The sequence below is a fragment of the Bufo gargarizans genome, chromosome 8 (genome assembly GCF_014858855.1).
Source record: "Bufo gargarizans isolate SCDJY-AF-19 chromosome 8, ASM1485885v1, whole genome shotgun sequence".
Classification (NCBI taxonomy): Eukaryota; Metazoa; Chordata; class Amphibia; order Anura; family Bufonidae; genus Bufo; species Bufo gargarizans.
Window position 1 is genome coordinate 190344740 of NC_058087.1, and position 21025 is coordinate 190365764.

The window sequence follows — 21025 nt, forward strand, 5'->3', positions numbered from 1 at the left end:
ATGGAGCTATAATAATAAATAATAATTTAGGGGATGTGATTGTACCCACTGATATAAACACTATCTGGGGCCCCTCTGTCTTTGAGGTATCATAGATGAACATTAAAAGGGGTTGTCGCATGATAACTGTCTGAATGCTGGGGCCCCATGCCAATCATGAGAACAGGGACCTGTGTTCTCCTAAAACTCCATATGTAGTCCGCATGCGTGACCACCACTCCATTCAAATATGGGAACACGGGCCCCCGTTCTCATAATCAGAGGGGTCCCGGAAGTCAAAACTCCACTGATAAGATATCCCCCGATCCTTATTGGGAAGATCCCTTTAATTACAATACTTGCTCATGAATATTCATTAGAGACTCCACCCCTGCCCAGAACATGTCATTTAGCCCCTTCCTTCACTTGCTGACAGCTGATTGGTCCATCAGGAGGCCTCATTGTCACTGCTGAACAACGGTGACTGTGATTGGTCACAGCCCTGACCGGACATAAAACAACACCACACTGAAGTTTTGTCAAGAATTTCATCTTTTATTTTAACATATTCTCGTTAAAATGAACAAAAATCATTTTTACAAACAGTCATCTTCCGGAGTTGCCGTTTTAACCGTCCTGTGGTCAGTACACGGACAGACAATCCCACCGTGGACAGACATTCAACCAGGCAGCCTAAAGGGTTAATGGCCGCTTCTGTTAGTGTCCTCTTTAAGGCTCGGGCCTCTTCGGCAGCTTTACTGAACGCGTTCCAGGTTATTTGCAATGGTCGATGTGGTTGAGATAACAGTGAGTGGCGGTATTATATCCATTGAACACCGCCATTTCGTTTTTGAGGCCTCCTCTAAGGTGCAACACGTTTTGTTTAAAAATTCCTCCAAGAAGCATGAATCCTTGAGTCGTCTTCCATCAAGTAGCTCAACATTTACCATTAAACCTGCTTTCTGGGTGACAACCAGTATGGCCAACATTGTGGACACTACAGCGGTCGTCACTTAGCTTTTTACTTACACCGCCTACCTATAAAGCAGCCATACATCTCTGTATAAACGACGTAGTCAACGATCTGGACACGACATTGCGGAATAAGACTAAAAACAACCTCACAGAAGAAGACGACTCAAGAACTCAGAGGCAGCCATTTAATGTCCTGAAACCAATCGCGCCAAGGACGCAGTAGGAACATGGCGCCCCAGACCTTGAGGCTACTTTCTATTGTGCATTGCAGGGCCTGGGATGTACCGTTAGCTATGTGGAGTCGGGGCTGACCCCTACAGGGAGACATTCAGAGTGGCAGAGTGGCACAGCGGCAGCCATGGCGGCAAGTGCTACCGATATGTGTACACTGCAATGCAAACATGCAGGCTGGCACATTACATGCCATGCTCACGGCTGCACACACACAAGGCCGGCACGTCTACAATATACTGTCACATGGCACATCAAGCGGGCACTAAACCTGACATTTATATATAGCCTGGCACATCGCAGTGTAGAATGCCGGTCAGACGGTCCACAAAGTGAGATACAATGAAGGGGGGCCTCGCTACCGGCCCCTCTGGAATGTAGATGATTGGAGAGGGGATTGAACCCCAACCCGGATTACCCCAGTGCTGAGAACCTATGAAGGGGCAGGGAGAAGGAATTTGTTCGTTGATTAGGTTGGAAGTGAAATCTGGAGGCAAAACAAATAAAAAATATTAATAAGCCAGATAGAATACTCCAGAGCTGCGCTCACTATTCTGCTGGTGCAGTCACTGTGTACATACATTACTTATCCTGTACTGATCCTGAGTTACACCCTATATTATACTCCAGAGCTGTACTCACTATTCTGCTAGTGCAGTCACTGTGTACATACATTACTTATCCTGTACTGATCCTAAGTTACATCCTGTATTATACTCCAGAGCTGCACTCACTATTCTGCTGGTGCAGTCACTGTGCACATACATTACTTATCCTGTACTGATCCTGAGTTACACCCTATATTATACTCCAGAGCTGCACTCACTATTCTGCTAGTGCAGTCACTGTGAACATACATTACTTATCCTGTACTGACCCTGAGTTACATCCTGTATTATGCTCCAGAGCTGCACTCACTATTCTGCTGGTGCAGTCACTGGGTACAGACATTACTTATCCTGTACTGATCCTGAGTTACATCCTGTATTATACTCCAGAGCTGCACTCACTATTCTGCTGGTGCAGTCACTGTGTACATACATTACTTATCCTGTACTGATCCTGAGTTACATCCTGTATTATACTCCAGAGCTGCACTCACTATTCTGCTGGTGGAGTCACTGTGTACATACATTACTTATCCTGTACTGATCCTGAGTTACATCCTGTATTATACTCCAGAGCTGCACTCACTATTCTGCTGGTGCAGTCACTGTGTACATACATTACTTATCCTGTACTGATCCTGAGTTACACCCTATATTATACTCCAGAGCTGCACTCACTATTCTGCTAGTGCAGTCACTGTGTACATACATTACTTATCCTGTACTGATCCTAAGTTACATCCTGTATTATACTCCAGAGCTGCACTCACTATTCTGCTGGTGCAGTCACTGTGTACATACATTACTTATCCTGTACTGACCCTGAGTTACATCCTGTATTATGCTCCAGAGCTGCACTCACTATTCTGCTGGTGCAGTCACTGGGTACAGACATTACTTATCCTGTACTGATCCTGAGTTACATCCTGTATTATACTCCAGAGCTGCACTCACTATTCTGCTGGTGCAGTCACTGTGTACATACATTACTTATCCTGTACTGATCCTGAGTTACATCCTGTATTATACTCCAGAGCTGCACTCACTATTCTGCTGGTGGAGTCACTGTGTACATACATTACTTATCCTGTACTGATCCTGAGTTACATCCTGTATTATACTCCAGAGCTGCACTCACTATTCTGCTGGTGCAGTCACTGTGTACATACATTACATTACTTATCCTGTACTGATCCTGAGTTACATCCTGTATTATACTCCAGAGCTGCACTCACTATTCTGCTGGTGCAGTCACTGTGTACATACATTACTTATCCTGTACTGATCCTGAGTTACATCCTGTATTATGCTCCAGAGCTGCACTCACTATTCTGCTGGTGCAGTCACTGTGTACATACATTACTTATCCTGTACTGATCCTGAGTTACATCCTGTATTATACTCCAGAGCTGCACTCACTATTCTGCTGGTGGAGTCACTGTGTACATACATTACATTACTTATCCTGTACTGATCCTGAGTTACATCCTGTATTATACTCCAGAGCTGCACTCACTATTCTGCTGGTGCAGTCACTGTGTACATACATTACTTATCCTGTACTGATCCTGAGTTACATCCTGTATTATGCTCCAGAGCTGCACTCACTATTCTGCTGGTGCAGTCACTGTGTACATACATTACTTATCCTGTACTGATCCTGAGTTACATCCTGTATTATACTCCAGAGCTGCACTCACTATTCTGCTGGTGCAGTCACTGTGTACATACATTACTTATCCTGTACTGATCCTGAGTTACATCCTGTATTATACTCCAGAGCTCAGTAATACATTATGCAGATTGTCGGGCATGTAATGCTCCAGTATTATCCCCCATGCTCCAGTATTATCCCCCATGCTCCAGTATTATCCCCCATGCTCCAGTATTATCCCCCATGCTCCAGTATTATCCCGCATATATCTGGAGCCACTCACCCGTCACTCATCAATCCCGATAGAACAGGAATCAGGACCCAGCGCTGCAGGGAACAGAGAAGAATCAGGTCATTAACACAAGAGTCCGACGCAAAAAAAGTTGCACGTGTAGTAAAGGAACGTCCTCAGAACATATAGAAGCTGCAGGTAACACGTGACTCTGTAATAGTAGTACGGGAACGGTCATACTGGTGGCGCCGCTGGCTGTTAGCATCAATATGAAGATACAACAGACCAGTCAATCAAAACTCTAACTTCTTTTTGGTCAGGTGGCCTTAGTAGGTATTAGGCAGGCAAGTTGTTAGATGATTAGTTATTACCGTGTTTGTCAGACAGGATCTGATCTTGTTTTTAGACGCCATTCACATGGCGGGTGAATAAATCCACACTTGGCTTCTGATACATTCAGCTAAATGTAATAAAGCAATATAATGGTGCTGGGATTTCCTGCTGGGGCTGGGGAGGAGAGATCTGCCTGACAACCCCTCTTGTACACACAGGTTCACACGCAGATAGACTCACGCGACACATCTTGGCCTTCATCCTCTTTCAGCTCTTGAGTCTCCGGACTTTCGAGAGGCTCATCTATCTGAGACTGTGATCGAGATCCTACGGAAGAGAAGGACACTATGTGAGGACGTGTTAATTACAAAAGCCCAAGATGATATGAAGTCCAGGACGATGGAGGCTTCCTACCTCGATGTGCAGAGACGATCTCCGGAGTGTCAGCAGAGGAGATATTCTACAAGACAGCAGAGAGTCAAACATGGCGGCAGCCTATGGCACACATACCAAGACCCACCCCCAGTCTGTCCAGGACAGAAATGCGCCTTGTCGAGACAATTTACATAAACCCCACCCCTTTTGTCGTTTGGTTCAGTCCAACTTGAATCGGGACGGAGTGACGCCCAGGATCCTAGCGAGACTACTACCACCCACCTCTATCTGTGAAGAGTCCCTGCTAAGCGACCCCAGTAACCCCGGCCTCTCGCTGTCACAGGGTCCCGTCACTTCCTCATCTTCTTCATGGATGGGTGAGGAGGGAGAACGCAGACCACTGTGGGACCATGAACAGGAAAGTGTTAATACAGAGCCCGGAGGGATACACGGGGAAACAGAGGCAGGGGGCGCGCTCACCTGTCTGGAGTCTTTATGTGCTTGTTTTTGGGGTGGGAGTTGTCTGGCGGTGCCCGGGCAGGTAGACCATCACTGTAAGGAATCTCCTCATACAGGGGGGCACTGGCGGGGGGAGACCTTAGCCCGTTCAGCGCCTCCAGCAGAGAGATGGGCTCAAACCCTGGAGGGATGTTATCTGCACCCTGCGATATAATGACAGAGCCATATAATAAAACTGCCAGATGTGTCCATCTGTAGAAATACATACGGACGAGAGCGGCCACTTACCGAGTTGTCATCGTGGTCCAGAGTCTGGGCCAGCACAGGGCTGAATGAGATGGGGGGGAGGGGTCCCGGCTTCCGGCGCACTGCGCGGATCTGGAGCAAGGCGCGAAAAGCTGTAAAACACGATATACACTAAACAGGAGAGCACAGATCGGATTTATGTGTATGGGGGGCACTGCTCGGCAAACCGCTGATGGCACGAGCGCCTAGCCTAGTGGTGGGGTGACTCACGTAGTCGGCAGATGGGACAGTTGTTGGCCTGGTAGCGCAGGGTGTCGGCACACGAGTTGCACAGGCAGAGGTGTCGGCAGGGCAGGATCAGCGTGTCCCTCAGGTCAGAGAGGCACACGACACACTCGTTGCTGTTGTCACTGTTCTCGTCTTCTGAGGGCTGCAGAGAAAGAGTTTTGTGTAAGATCGGCCATTAATCTGAGATCGCGGAGTGTCCCGGGGGCAGCGCCATGTCCACAGGGGGGCGATTGGAGCTGCATTACCAGAAACACCTGTCCAAGTGACTGTGGCTGCAGTACTAGATACTGCCACATGAGGGAGAACGTGACTCCAACAGTGTCCTGCCCCTTCATTTGTCTTATTGGTGAGAGTCCTGGCGACATGCAATGCCCACCCGTGCAAAGCCCTCCTTTTACAGCATTCAGTCTCATCTCTATGACACGTGGCACAGACTTACCTTAGTTTCCTGATTGTTCTTGTTTTCAATGCCGTAGATTTCCTGCAGCAAATAACTGACACGATCCACCTGTAACATACACCGCCATGATGGTCAGTAATGGCAGCCAGGTAACCGCTACTGAGTCCTATAATAGTCCTAACACTACCCCAGGAGGTCCCCACCCCATAAGGGTTCATTCAGACGACCATATCCTTTTTTGCTGTCCACAAATTGTGGAAAAAACAAAACACGGATACCTGCTGTCTGCGTTCCACATTTTGCAGAATGGAATGGCCAGCAAAATGTGATAGAAATGCATATTCTTGTCCGCACGATACGCTCCATCTTCTTTGAGGGGCTACGGAATAGTGTGCTGTTCGCATCTTTTGCGGCCCCATTGAAACAAACTGGTCCGCATCTGTTCCCGCAAAATTGTGGAATGGATGCGGACACAAATATACGGTCGTGTGAATGAGCCCTAACAGCCCTTGTGACGCTCATTTCCAAAAGTAAGGACCTTGTCTGGAGACTTCCAGGTTAGTCAGTCCGCCCCACCCATTACACACATTACGTTTACAGACATGATCCGTTTCTTTACTCACTATTTGCTTCTGTTTCAGAGGTTTCACTGAGAAGCTGCCATCGACGTGCTGCAAAGAAGAGAAAAGAGAGGACGGTGCAGGAAGCGGTGCTGGAAAGTCATCTGCTGCCTACTAGTGAAATCTGTCTAAAGGAACTATATCATTTTGGCTCTAACCCCTCGATACGTGTGCAGAGAAGGACAGAGTTCAGGCTCTAGCCCCGGGATACGTGTCCAAAGAAGGATACAGTTCAAGCTCTAGCCCGGGATACGTGCCCAGAGAAGGACAGAGTTCAGGCTCTAGCCCCGGTATACGTGTCCATTGACGGACAGAGTTCAGGCTCTAGCCCCGGGATACGTGTCCATTGACGGACAGAGTTCAGGCTCTAGCCCCGGGATACGTGTCCAAAGAAGGATACAGTTCAAGCTCTAGCCCCGGGATACGTGTCCATTGACGGACAGAGTTCAGGCTCTAGCCCCATGATACGTGCCCAGAGAAGGGCAGAGTTCAGGCTCTAACCCCTGGATACATGTCCAGAGAAGGATAGAGTTCAAGCTCTAGCCCCGGGATACATGTCCATTGATGGACAGAGTTCAGGCTCTAAGCCATGGATACAGTGACGGCTATAGCTCAGGTTATGTGGTCATGACCTGGTGTCTTACCTTTTCAAATGCAGCCAAGACAACATGAGCATGTCCTGATCCCTCTGTACAAAATAGAGAGGTGTGAACAACGACATGTTAATCACTTATAATATTCCCCCCTAAATAGTAATTAATAGTCTCTGATCCACGTGCAGCAATTCCATCTTACCTCCACCCTCAGCCACGACAGCCTGGATCACCAGAGGAATCACACTTTTATCAAGGTCAAAGTTCAGCTGGGAAGAAAAAATAAAACAAAAAAACATTGGGATGAGACAAAAAAAAATAATCAGTGGTGTACTCCCATCACTAGCACATGCCATAGTTTCCGGATCACTGGGAGTCCTAACTCTGGGACCTCCAACTATTCCATGTGGACGAGAACCGGGCTGCACAGAGCAAGTCAACTGCACCCATTCAAGTGAAAGGGACAAACTGAATGAGCTGCACTGCGTAAAGGGGTAGGGGATAGGCAAGTGATTGGTGGAGGTCCAAAACGCTGGAGATGCCACCAATCGAGAGAACAGGAGCCTTGATACCCCCGAAATGAAAAGGGGTGTAGGTATAATGAGGTCCCATCCACTCGGTATGTGATATGCGCCAGATCTTCGGGGTCTGAGGGCTGTACTCGACCACCTCCATCAGTCCCACAGACTTTTAATGGAGAGGTATCATATGTTCGATAGCCACTCCTTTCAAAGTGGGGGGGTACATAACAGGTGGGGGTCCCAGTCATTAGACCTCGCCACCAATCTATCAGTAGATGAAAACTGGTTACTCTTTAACCAGTGCCGCAGCCCCTTCTGTCTGAGGAATGAGGGGGTCCCCACAGTCGGGGGTCTAGCTGGTCCGCCGCAGGAGAGGTTCTGCATCGCTCACCTCTTCATCCTTCCAGTCATTTAAGTCCACTTTAAAAGCTGGCAGAGAGAAGTGCTGGCTCAGTCCTCGCTTATAGTAGACGGTCTGAGACTGCAGGGCAGGACTGCGGGGACTGTACCTGTGAGGGATGCAAGTGAGAACATGAGAGGAGGCTGCAGTACCGTCCCTCTGCCTGCAGAGGTCACTCACGATTCCAGCCTGGTTGTACTTACACCGCCATCCCCCCAACAAACTCCTCGCTAGCCTGGCAGTAAACCGTAATCGCCACGCGGGCGTCTGCGTCAAACATGAACTCCAGACCGTACAAGACCCGGGGCTTCCCGCCATCCTCGATGGGACTGTCCGCTCCCTCCTTGTACCTGGAAACACACAGATCACCGCGATACGACCATGAGCGGTACAGCGCAGGGCGCAGCAGTGCCACAACAGCGACGCTGTAAGGTGACTGTTACCTGATGAGACGCAGCGAATCCTTACGAATGTTCACCAGGCTGCGCAGGGTCTTCACCGGCTCATGGGGTGCTGGGGTCAGATACGGGAACTGGGAAGAGAGGGAAGTACATGAGAAGCACAATATAGGCCGCCATAAACAGCAGCCTGCACTCTGCAGAACACATAGCTGTCACGGACGTTCCCGCGACAGACGAGACTGGCAACACGTGGTTTGATCTGACATGTTTTCCGTTTATATCAAACGTCTGCGTTTCTGGTGCTTGCCGCACCTTCTCTCCCCAGGTGTGGCTATCAGGGTCATTTAACCTTCTCTATTTATAGTTGCTTCTCCCACAATGCTGTGCGGTTTATAGCTTCAGCTTCTGTTTGGAACTTTTGGATAGATTGTGGTTGGATCTCTGCTGAGTTCCTGGTGCTTTCATTGCTCCTTTGAAGTTAAGTCTTTCCTTTCCCTTTTGTATTTTGTTTGGGTTCTGTGTGTTGCATTTTCCTATTGTCTGTATTAGGCCTGTAGGAGACTCCTGTTCATTCTTCCTTTTGGAGGAACAGGTAGTCTCGTCCCTGCCATTAATACCAGGGTCCTATGGGGCTTGATAGGACTCTAGGTATTCCTGCGTATGAACTCACCTACATCTGGGGTCTGTTCATACTGGTAACCTGTCAGGATTTGGGTTAGGGTTTTACTGTGAGGTGTCCATCTTCCTTCTAAAGTTCTCAGGCCCGATTCCCTGTTCCCTCCAATGCTCGGTGTGGTGTTTCTCTCCCACACCGAAGCGTGACAATAACAGGGACGTGTCCTTCCTGCTGCTCTCTAATTAAAAGGGGTTCCATGTAGTACTAATAAAATGTCCTAATATACCTTGAAGATCTCTGCTTGCTGTCAGTGAATGAGACCATTCCGTTTTACATCCAAAAGCTCCAGAGACATCCTACTCACGCAGGCGCAAGGTCCGTCGAGGCGTCGTCACGCAGGCGCAAGGTCCGTCGAGGCGTCGTCACGCAGGCGCAAGGTCCGTCGAGGAGTCGTCACGCAGGCGCAAGGTCCGTCCCGGAGTCGTCACGCAGGCGCAAGGTCCGTCCCGGCGTCGTCACGCAGGCGCAAGGTCCGTCCCGGCGTCGTCACGCAGGCGCAAGGTCCGTCCCGGCGTCGTCACGCAGGCGCAAGGTCCGTCCCGGCGTCGTCACGCAGGCGCAAGGTCCGTCCCGGCGTCGTCACGCAGGCGCAAGGTCCGTCCCGGCGTCGTCACGCAGGCGCAAGGTCCGTCCCGGCGTCGTCACGCAGGCGCAAGGTCCGTCCCGGCGTCGTCACGCAGGCGCAAGGTCCGTCCCGAGCATAGGAGGGAAGGGGGGGGGGGGGGGGAACAGGGAATCATGCCTGAGAACTAGGGAAGGAAGACGGACACTTACTAGTGAAAACCCTAACCAAAATCCTGACTGACTACCAGTATAAACAGACCCCAGAGGTAGGAGAGTTCATACGCAGGAATACCTAGAGTCCTTAGGAGCCTGGCACTTATGGCAGGGACAAGACTACCTGTTCCCCCAAAAGGAAGGACAAACAAGTCTCCTACAGGCCTAATACAAACAATAGGGAAATGCAACACACAGAACCCAAACAAAATACAAAAGGGAAAGGAAAGACTTAGGCCCCTTTCACACGGGCGAGTTTTCCGTGCGGGTGCGATGCGTGCGGTGAACGTATTGCACCCGCACTGAATCCTGACCCATTCATTTCTATGGGGCTGTGCACATGAGCGGTGATATTCACGCATCACTTGTGCGTTGAGTGAAAATCGCAGCATGCTCTATATTGTCCGATTTTCACGCGACACAGGCCCCATAGAAGTGAATGGGAAGCGTGAAAATCGCATAGCATCCGCAAGCAAGTACGAATGCGGTGCGATTTTCACGCACGGTTGCTAGGAGACGATCGGGATGGAGACCCGATCATTATTATTTTCCCTTATAACATGGTTATAAGGGAAAATAATAGCATTCTGAATACAGAATGCATAGTAAAACAGCGCTAGAGGGGTTAAAAACATTTTTTTTTTAACTCACCTTAGTCCACTTGATCGCGAAGCCCGGCATCTCCTTGTGTCTCCTCTGCTGAACAGGACCTGGGGTGACCATTAAATAGAGGTTAAGGACCTTTGATGACGTCACTCCGGTCATCACATGGTCTTTTACCATGGTGAATCACCATGGTAAAAGATCATGTGACATACCATGTGATGACCAGAGTGACGTCATCAAAGGTCCTTAACCTCTATTTAATGCTCACCCCAGGTCCTGTTCAGCAGAGGAGACACAAGGAGATGCCGGGCTTCGCGATCAAGTGGACTAAGGTGAGTTAAAAATTATTATTAATTTATTTTTTTTAACCCCTCTAGCGCTGTTTTACTATGCATTCTGTATTCAGAATGCTATTATTTTCCCTTATAACCATGTTATAAGGGAAAATAATACAATCTTCAGAACATCAATCCCAAGCCCGAACTTCTGTGAAGAAGTTCGGGTACCAAACATGTGCGATTTTTCTCACGCAAGTGCAACGCATGACAATGTTTTGCACTCGCGCGGAAAAATCGCGCATTTTCCCGCAACGCACCCGGCTCTTATCCGGGCAAAAAAACTGAAGCCCGTGTGAAGGAGGCCTTAAAGGGGTTCTGCACTTTGTTTAAACTAATGATCTATCCTCTGGATAGATCGTAAGCTTCTGATCGGCGGGGGTCCGACATCCGGGACCCCCGCCGCGGCTAAGCTCTGTTCACTTGAACGGAGCTTAGCCGCGCCCAGGCCAGTTGATACAAGTCATGACGTCACTCGGCCAGCGGTAAACAGTGAGAAGGCCGCGGCGCTGCTGGAGCGCTGCTGCCTTCTCAAACAGCTGATCGGCGGGGGTCCCGGGTGTCGGACCTCCGCCGATCAGAGGATAGATCATCAGTTTAAACAAAGTGCAGAACCCCTTTAACTTCAAAGGAGCAATGGAAGCAGCAGGAACTCCGCCGAGATCCAACCACAATCTATCCAAAGGTCCAAACAGAAGCTGAAGCTATAAACCGCGCAGCATTGTGGGAGAAGCCACTATAAACAGAGAAGGTTGAATGACACCTGGGGAGAGAAGGTGCGGCGAGCACCAGAAACGCAGACGTCATTGATCGGAAAACACGTCAGATCAAACCACGTGTTGCCAGTCTCACCGATCTCCTGCCACGGGAACATCCGTGACAAGCGTATCACAGATCTCTTGAAGCAAGCTGTGCCCCAGTGTGAGCAGGAGGGGTTTTCAGCCTTGGTGTGTAAACAATGACTGCTTCCTTTACTGAAAGCAAGCAGAGATCTTGCACACAGTGATGAATTGAGATACAAAGTCTCTAAAAGTTACAGTTTGTCGCTATACATGAAGTTTAAACTTTATCGACATTAAACAGAACGGTCCCTCTAAGCACTGGCTCCACAGAGCCGCCCCTTTAACCCTGGGTTCACACCTGAGCGTTTCCCAAACGCGCGTCAAACGCGCGTTTTTGACGCGCGTTTCTGACGCGCGTTTTTGTAATAGTGAACGCGCGTTTGACGCGCGTTTGTGTCATTGACTGCAGTGTCCTATGGCCACAAACGCGCGTCAAAACGCCCCAAAGAAGCTCAAGTACTTGTTTGAGCGTCGGGCGTTTTACAGCGCGTTCGTACGCGCTGTAAAACGCCCAGGTGTGAACCATTCCCATAGGGAAGCATTGGATTTCATGTCTTAAGCGTTTTACAGCGCGTTTGAACGCGCTGTAAAACGCTCAGGTGTGAACCCAGGGTTAGACATCGGACCTACCTGAACAGGGCGGTTTCCCAGGAAGTTGAGGTCACTATTCTCCCCAAACAGATAACCCTCGGGGTGCGGGGTCTCAAACTTCTCTCCTCCCATAAAGAAATGACTGGCAAAATAGTTTCCTGGAGAAAGAAGAAAAAAAATACAAATCTTTTTTTAAATTTCACTAATTTGAAAATAGAAAAATTTCACCAAAAAAGAAAAATGTAATATAAAAAGTGTACAAGTCAAGGGGTTTCCGGTGTTCTATACTGATGATCTATGGGGGAGTAGGACCCCCACCGCTCTGTCGTCTGAAGAGGCTACGGAGCTCCCGTCAGTGCCGCAGCCTCCTCTCCCAGCACAGCGCCGCCCATTGTATAGTGACCGTGTTTGGTACTGCAGCCCAGGTCCATTCACTTCCATGGGGCTGAGATGCGTCCAGGTCATGTGACTTAACTGGAATAGGAAGAGACCGCAGATCTCACTGGAGCACCACGGCCTCAAACCAGTGGCACCCAACAATAATATATTGATGACCTATGCTGAGAATAGGTCATCAGTATAAAGCTTATTTAACCCCTTAGTCACCCTGCAAATGATTGCGGGGTGCCAATGCCAGTGAAGGCAGGCTGAGACCTAGTGTAGGCCTCAGGCCTGCCTCTAACACCTCTCTGGCACGGCCTGCTGGTCACTGTCAGTATAGCACCGACACTAAAATACAATGCACTATAGAAATGGTGTATTGTATTGTAGAAGCCATCAAAACATTGCCTGTTATAGTCCCTGTAAACGGTTAAAAAAAAAAAATATAAATTCTTCCAAAAAAAGAAAATTACGCTTCTCCCCCCCCCCAAAAAAAAAATACACTTTTCAATGTAAAAAATAAATAAATTGCTAACAGAAAACGTCCTCTATGTTTAGTATTTCCGCGTCTGTAATGACACGCACTACACATGTATCATGTAAATTATGCTTTACGGTGAACGCATTAAAAAAAAAAAAAAAAATGAATAAAAAGTAATCAAAAAGGGTTATTTACCCCAAGATAATACCAACGAAAACTACACATCATCCCGCAAAAATCAAGCCCCCACACAACGCCGTAGAAAGAAAAATAAAAAAAAGTTATGGGTCTTGGGATGCCGGCAATGCAAAAAGATTTATTATTTTTTTCTTTTGAGGCCTCATGCACACGGCCGTGGCGGTATGGAGGCGCGCAAACAGCAGGAAACGGCCGTGTGCACGAGGCCTAAAAAGGGTTTTTATTGTGCAAAAGTAGTAAAACGAAGAAAAAGAAAAAAACTATGAGTATTTGGCATCACTGTAATCGTACTGACCCAGGAGCAAAGTTATGTTATTTATGCCTAAAAATGAACGCTGCAAAATGTATAATGGAAAAACGCAGCGGCAGTATTGCTGTATTTCCCATCTCCCTCCCAGAAAGAGTTAATAAATGTTAATCAGAAAGTTGTGCGTAATCCCAAAATGGCGCCATTAAAAACTACAACTTGTCCCGCAAAAAACAAGCCCTCATACAGCTATATGGAAAAATAAAAAAGTTATAGCTCTTATAAGGCGATGATGAAAAAATCTAAAAAATAAAAGTCACCGGCTGTTCCGCGTTCCCCTCCGTGTTGTCCGCAGTGTTCACAAGCGAGCGGCTGAATGTGGGCGGAGCTACAGTGTGACTGACAGCTCTCCCGGTAAGGTGGCCATACATCTGACATAGCTGTGGCTGCAGCTCTTCCTCCTGACGCATGCGCAGCGGGCTCGGCCGAGCATGCACGTCTTCTCCATCAGGTCATAGGACTTCCTGGCCTGAGCTTCAGTCCCGAGAACACAAAGGATCGGACCTGTAGAACTTAGGTTCCTGTGCTGGGTGATGACCGCACCCATCATCATCCTCACCTACCTGTGTATGGATTATAACCCCCATCATTACCATGTAGAGCAGGGCACTCACCAGATTTCGGGGGGTAGCGGTAGGCGGAATTTGCCTGGATGTCGATGTCCTCTACACCTGCGATCCTCCGACCCCAGACGGCCCCCATGATCTAAGAGAAAGACGCGTCAAACACGTGAGTCACGGCGACCGGAGAGACGGATCTGACCGCGGCGGTCCGCCCCTTTAAGAAAAGCTGCACAGTATACAGGTCTCAGACACAGGCCGCGGGGGCTAGGGGGATCCGCTAAAGGGAAATCTGCACAATGTAGTGGGGGCTGGCGGGGGCATATGTGGCGGGCACAGGGCGTAACCCCGCTCCACTGCAGCACAGAACTCACTCTGGGTCGTCACAGTGTATCAGCGCAGGTAACAGAGCATTGTCTAGACTGGATACAACAGTAACAAACCCTCAGCGGCGAGAAGGATCAAGTCAGGAAAGGTGGTTGTGTTCCCATTCACTGACAGCAAGCACTAAGTGCACCATTGTAGACGACCAGTGTTGTTAACCCCTCACTTGCGGTCACCAGCAAATAGTTGGCAAGACCATAGATCGCCATGGAAACACAGAGTTTAATCTGAAGCCACCCAGCCTCACCCCAAAAACCACCAGTCACCCCCTGAGGGGCAAAACTTCACCAATTATTCCTCATTTATTGATTTTGTGTTTTTAGTCCCAAAATTGGATCTGCCGAGGCCACAGTCAGCCCTCAGTAGTGTGCCCCTCCCCCGCCTGTCTGTCAGGCTATGCTGGGACTGGTAGTACTACAGCACACCTAGCTCGCACGTCGCTCACACACCAGCTATACGGGGACACATTCACACCGCGCACCCCGATCCCGCCGCGCCTCACACGGGGAGACATACCTACGAGCCTCTTCTTATCGGTTTCTGGGCCTCTTTCCTCTACAGATCCCTGAGATTCCACCGCTAAGCCGCAATGACTGCCGGGAGCTGTAGTTCCTACGTAGTGACGTCACCAGCGCACAGCGTTTTAGGAGGAAGCAATAACAACTACCATTCCCGAGATGCACAGCGACGTCCTCACAGCTGACGAGCGTCACCAAAGAAAACAATACCTTGGACCCTATCAAAAGTGAGAGGAATGGGGGTACACGCTGGAATAGTCCATTCTGGTGTCAATTCATTTCTATAGTACAGAGGTCGGAAGCCTGTTATCACCTTGGATCATTGGAAGTGTCCGTGGTTGATGTATTAACATGTTCCTTACCGATCTATAACTACATGGGATAATGTAGAGTCACATACTTGTTATTCCTCAGAGCTGCACTCACTATTCTGCTGGTGCAGTCACTGTGTACATACATTACTTATCCTGTACTGATCCTGAGTAACATCCTGTATTATACTCCAGAGCTGCACTCACTATTCTGCTGGTGTAGTCACTGTGTACATACATTACTTATCCTGTACTGATCCTGAGTAACATCCTGTATTATACCCCAGAGCTGCACTCACTATTCTGCTGGTGCAGTCACTGTGTACATACATTACTTATCCTGTACTGATCCTGAGTTACATCCTGTATTATACTCCAGAGCTGCACTCACTATTCTGCTGGTGCAGTCACTGTGTACATACATTACATTACTTATCCTGTACTGATCCTGAGTTACATCCTGTATTATACTCCAGAGCTGCACTCACTATTCTGCTGGTGCAGTCACTGTGTACATATATTACTTATCCTGTACTGATCCTGAGTTACATCCTGTATTATACTCCAGAGCTGCACTCACTATTCTGCTGGTGCAGTCACTGTGTACATACATTACTTCTCCTGTACTGATCCTGAGTTACATCCTGTATTACACTCCAGAGCTGCACTCACTATTCTGCTGGTGCAGTCACTGTGTACACACATTACTTATCCTGTACTGATCCTGAGTTACATCCTGTATTAGGCTGAGTTCACACGGGCGAGATTTCCGCGCGGGTGCAATGCAGTAGGTGAACGCATTGCACCTGCACTGAATCCTGACCCATTCATTTCAATGGGGCTGTGCACATGAGCGTTTTTTTTCATGCATCAGTTCTACAATGCTTTAAAATCGCAGCATGTTCTATATTCTGCGTTTTTCACGCAGCCCTGGCCCCATAGAAGTGAATGGGGCTGCGTTAATAACGCATTGCATCTGCAAGCAAGTGCGGATGCAATGCGTTTTTCACTGATGGTTGCTAGGAGATGTTGTTTGTAAACCTTCAGTTTTTTATCACGCGCGTGAAAAACGCATCAAAACGCATTGCACCCGCGCGGAAAAAACTGAACAACTAAACGCAATTGCAGCCAAAACTGACTGAACTTGCTTGCAAAATGGTGCGAGTTTAACTGAACGCACCCTGAACGCATCCGGACCAAATCTGTCACGCTCGTGTGAACTCAGCCTTATACTCCAGAGCTGCACTCACTATTCTGCCGGTGCAGTCACTGTGTACATACATTACTTATCCTGTACTGATCCTGAGTTACATCCTGTATTATACTCCAGAGCTGCACTCACTATTCTGCCGGTGCAGTCACTGTGTACATACATTACTTATCCTGTACTGATCCTGAGTCACATCCTGTATTATACTCCAGAGCTGCACTCACTATTCTGCTGGTGCAGTCACTGTGTACATACATTACTTATCCTATACTGATCCTGAGTTACATCCTGTATTATACTCCAGAGCTGCACTCACTATTCTGCTGGTGCAGTCACTGTGTACATACATTACTTATCCTGTACTGATCCTGAGTTACCTCCTGTATTATACTCCAGAGCTGCACTCACTATTCTGCTGGTGCAGTCACTGTGTACATACATTACTTATCCTATACTGATCCTGAGTTACATCCTGTATTATACTCCAGACATAGGCGTGCGCACGGGGTGTGCCGGGTGTGCCTGGGCACACCCTAATAGGTTCGTCACCTCCATGCGCACTGCCCCCCAGCCTATTTCCCTGTCTGTTTTGCTGGCTGCCGCCGCCCGCCGCGCTGTCGATTCATTTACAATATCTGGCTGTGGGCTGCCGGCGGGCGGTGGCTAGTATTCAAATAGGGGGCGGAGTCCCGGACCCGGCAGAGGCAGAGAGGGAGTGCGTGCTGTGCGGCGCAGGCTGAGTTGACGTTGACGTCACGTCACGCTGCATCTGAATAGTAGTACCCTGCCTGCGCGCCTGGCCGTCTGCTAGCTGGTGAGGTGAGGGCTGGGCATATAAAAAAAGTAGTATGTACCCCCCCCCCCCCCCCCCCGTCCCACAGTGCTACGAATCCTCTGTTGTCGCCTGTATTATCCTGATACCCCTCAGTTATATAATATATCTGAGGGGTATCAGGGTAAATCATACAGGGGATAATATAACTAGGGGTATCAGGGTACATGAGGGGAAATATAACCGAGGAGGGCTAGGCTACTATCAGACATTATACAGGGGTAATATAACTTATCTTACCCCTCACCCCTGTATTATGTCCCAGATAGCCCTGCTCACTTGTATTACCCCTGTATAATGTACCCTGATAGATACCCCTTAGTTATATTACCCCCTGTATAATGTACCCTGATACCCCTCAGTTATATAATATAACTGAGGGGTATCAGGTTAAATTATACAGGGCGGGGTAATATAACTAAGGGGTATCAGTGTACATTATTATACAGGGGGTAATATAACTAAGGGGTATCAGGGGACATTATTATACAGGGGTAATATAACTTAGGAGGGCTATCAGGGGACATTATACAGAGGAAATATAACTTATATTACCCCTGTATAATGTCCTTGATAGCCCTCCTCAGTTATATTACCCCTGTATAATTTACCCTGATACCCCTCAGTTATATTACCCCTGTATAAAGTCCCCTGATAGCCCTCCTCAGTCATATGTCATCCACAGATCCCCCATAACAGTGTGTCATCCACAGGTCCCCCATAACAGTGTCCGTCATCCACAGATCCCCCCATAAGTGTCCGTCATCCACAGATCCCCCCATAACAGTGTGTCATCCACAGGTCCCCCATAACAGTGTGCCATCCACAGGTCCCCCATAACAGTGTGTCATCCACAGGTCCCCCATAACAGTGTGTCATCCACAGGTCCCCCATAACAGTGTCCGTCATCCACAGATCCCCCCATAAGTGTCCGTCATCCACAGATCCCCCCATAACAGTGTGTCATCCACAGGTCCCCCATAACAGTGTGCCATCCACAGGTCCCCCATAACAGTGTGTCATCCACAGGTCCCCCATAACAGTGTGTCATCCACAGGTCCCCCATAACAGTGTGTCATCCACAGGTCCCCCATAACAGTGTGCCATCCACAGGTCCCCCATAACAGTGTGTCATCCACAGATCTCCCATAACAGTGTGTCATCCATAGGTCCCCCATAACAGTGTGTCATTCACAGATCCCCCATAAAAATGTGTCATTCACAGATCCCCCATAAAAGTGTCATCCACAGGTCCCCCATAACAGTGTGCCATCCACAGGTCCCCCATAACAGTGTGCCATCCACAGGTCCCCCATAACAGTGTGCCATCCACAGGTCCCCCATAACAGTGCGTCATCCACAGATCCCCCATAACACTGTGTCATCCATAGGTCCCCCATAACAGTGTGCCATCCACAGGTCCCCCATAACAGTGCGTCATCCACAGATCCCCCATAACACTGTGTCATCCATAGGTCCCCCATAACAGTGTGTCATTCACAGATCCCCCATAACAGTGTCATACACATATCCCCCATAAGTGTGTCATACACAGATCCCCCATAACACTGTGTCATCCATAGATCCCCCATAAGTGTGTCATACACAGATCCCCCATAACAATGTGTCATCCATAGGTCCCCCATAACAGTGTGTCATTCACAGATCCCCCATAACAGTGTCATACACATATCCCCCATAACAGGGCACCTGCGCACTATGGAGAGACTGAAAGGAGGGGAAGATCCGCGGAAGGAAGCAGAGGACGGCACAGCAGACGACTGAATGGCTTCTTTTGTAAGTAAATTATTTTATTATAGCGCTGAAACTGCTTTAAACTCTAAAGAAAAGTTTTGGAGAGTGTTTCTCTCTTTCTCAGGTATGAAGCAATACCGAGGAAGAAAGGAAAACTCTTGAAAGCTTGTCTTTTAAGTATTAGGATAGTACAATAAAAAGGTACCCCTGCATACCGCAATACTCTCCTATTTTGTAATCTTATTTATATATACTTATTTAGTTTTTTTCAGTAGTATGATTATATGGTGGAAATTATTAGTGCCCCCCGCCCCCATTTTTGACTGTGGTATATTATGTGCCCCCCCCCCTATATATTGTTCCTAGGCGCAGAGGCGGAGTCACGGCAATGCTAGGGTGAGGCCCAGCCTGTGTGTATATGTGTGTGTGTATATAATTATATATATACAGTGTGTGTGTGTATATATATATATATACACACACACACACACATATATATATACATACATACATAAATACACAAATACACACGTGCGCGGGGCGTGTGTTTTTGTGCTTTAGGGTGCACACCCTAATGCAATAGGCTGCGCACGCCTATGACTCCAGAGCTGCACTCACTATTCTGCTGGTGCAGTCACTGTGTACATACATTACTTATCCTGTACTGATCCTGAGTTACATCCTGTATTATACTCCAGAGCTGCACTCACTATTCTGCTGGTGGAGTCACTGTGTACATGTATTACTTATCCTGTATTATACTCCAGAGCTGCACTCACTATTCTGCTGGTGCAGTCACTGTGTACATGTATTACTTATCCTGTATTATACTCCAGAGCTGCACTCACTATTCTGCTGGTGCAGTCACTGTGTACATGTATTACTTATCCTGTATTATACTCCAGAGCTGCACTCACTATTCTGCTGCTGCAGTTACTGTTTACATACATTACTTATCCTGTATTATACTCCAGAGCTGCACTCACTATTCTGCTGGTGCAGTCACTGTGTACATACATTACTGATCCTGAGTTACATCCTGTATTATACTCCAGAGCTGCACTCACTATTCTGCTGGTGCAGTCACTGTGTACATGTATTACTTATCCAGTATTATACTCCAGAGCTGCACTCACTATTCTGCAGGTCTGCTGTATTATAGGAGCTCATGGAGGGGTTCTCTGGTTACAGGCTTGCTGACTGTTTCCACTAAGGTCCAGCAGGATTGTGATGAGTACTGCTTGGGTCCCTCCCTAGACCCCTGTCAGTGTGATGGGGCTTTGGATATATTGCGGTGCTGCACTCTCGGAGTTTCTGGCGGTGGCCGGAAGAGCAGTAATCATAATACTCCTGTATCAGACAACTGCTCAGAATACAATTCCATAATGAACTCAGTGGCCGCTGCAGGGGTCACTCAGGGCTCTGCCGGCCACACCCACCGCGTGACGTCACCGACCAACCCAGGAAACCCCTGTATACAATCCACACTGCCTGCCAACCTGGCCTGACCCGTCCATCGCCACCAGGCCACGCCCTCGCCGCCCGGTGCTGCCCTGCTATTGGTGCGCGGGATGTTTACCATATATGGCCTGACACTGCCTCAGCTAACGCCGCTATTGGCTGCCGGCTGAGGCCTCGTGATGACCTCACTACACAAACAAAGCGGAGCATGCCGGGAGTTGTAGTCTTCTGTCAGTAGGGCATGTGCTCGGTCCGCGGCGCTGTGCTGAGGCGGAGTGCGGGTTTCCCTGTAGATATTGCTGAATGTTGCGCAGTACAACCTCTGCTTGCTTTGCATCTGTCAATGCACAGTACAACTTCCCTTCTCAGTATTTATTGCCTGGTCACTTGTCGCTTCAAGATCTCTTCAGATGCGCAGTACAACTTCTATGATGACCCCCCCACTTTGTCTAGCTCTATACGGCACCACTCCTGTGTATTGACTG

At 48.4% G+C, this 21025-nt stretch overlaps 1 protein-coding gene across 2 annotated transcripts; it reads right to left on the reverse strand.

Moving 5' to 3' along the window:
* Window positions 1-513: 513 nt before the first annotated feature.
* On the reverse strand, window positions 514-20514 carry MGRN1 (mahogunin ring finger 1). 2 transcript variants are annotated; one of them, XM_044303348.1, is made up of 18 exons: window positions 20216-20514; window positions 14124-14214; window positions 12182-12300; window positions 8358-8446; window positions 8118-8264; window positions 7906-8023; window positions 7196-7262; window positions 7045-7088; window positions 6404-6451; window positions 5820-5888; window positions 5363-5522; window positions 5135-5244; window positions 4868-5049; window positions 4670-4787; window positions 4427-4472; window positions 4253-4339; window positions 3731-3774; window positions 514-1672 (listed from the first exon to the last, which is right to left on the reverse strand). In XM_044303348.1, exons 2-17 carry the CDS (start codon window positions 14209-14211, stop codon window positions 3734-3736), a joined length of 1533 nt encoding a protein of 510 aa, XP_044159283.1. In that variant the 5' UTR covers window positions 14212-14214; window positions 20216-20514; the 3' UTR covers window positions 514-1672; window positions 3731-3733. The 2 variants fall into 2 exon arrangements, with proteins under 2 accessions (XP_044159283.1, XP_044159282.1); XM_044303347.1 differs by lacking the exon at window positions 20216-20514 and adding an exon at window positions 14970-15122.
* Between the last annotated feature and the right edge of the window lie 511 nt (window positions 20515-21025).

Excerpts from the sequence above, each read along its gene's own strand:
- MGRN1 (XM_044303348.1), bottom strand. The coding sequence starts at position 14,211 with ATGGGGGCCGTCTGGGGTCGGAGGATCGCAGGTGTAGAGGACATCGAC. Across the intron at positions 8,447-12,181 it reads TGGGAAACCGCCCTGTTCAG|TTCCCGTATCTGACCCCAGC; the intron begins GTAGGTCCGATG and ends CTCTCTTCCCAG. Across the intron at positions 7,089-7,195 it reads TGTCGTGGCTGAGGGTGGAG|AGGGATCAGGACATGCTCAT; the intron begins GTAAGATGGAAT and ends TATTTTGTACAG.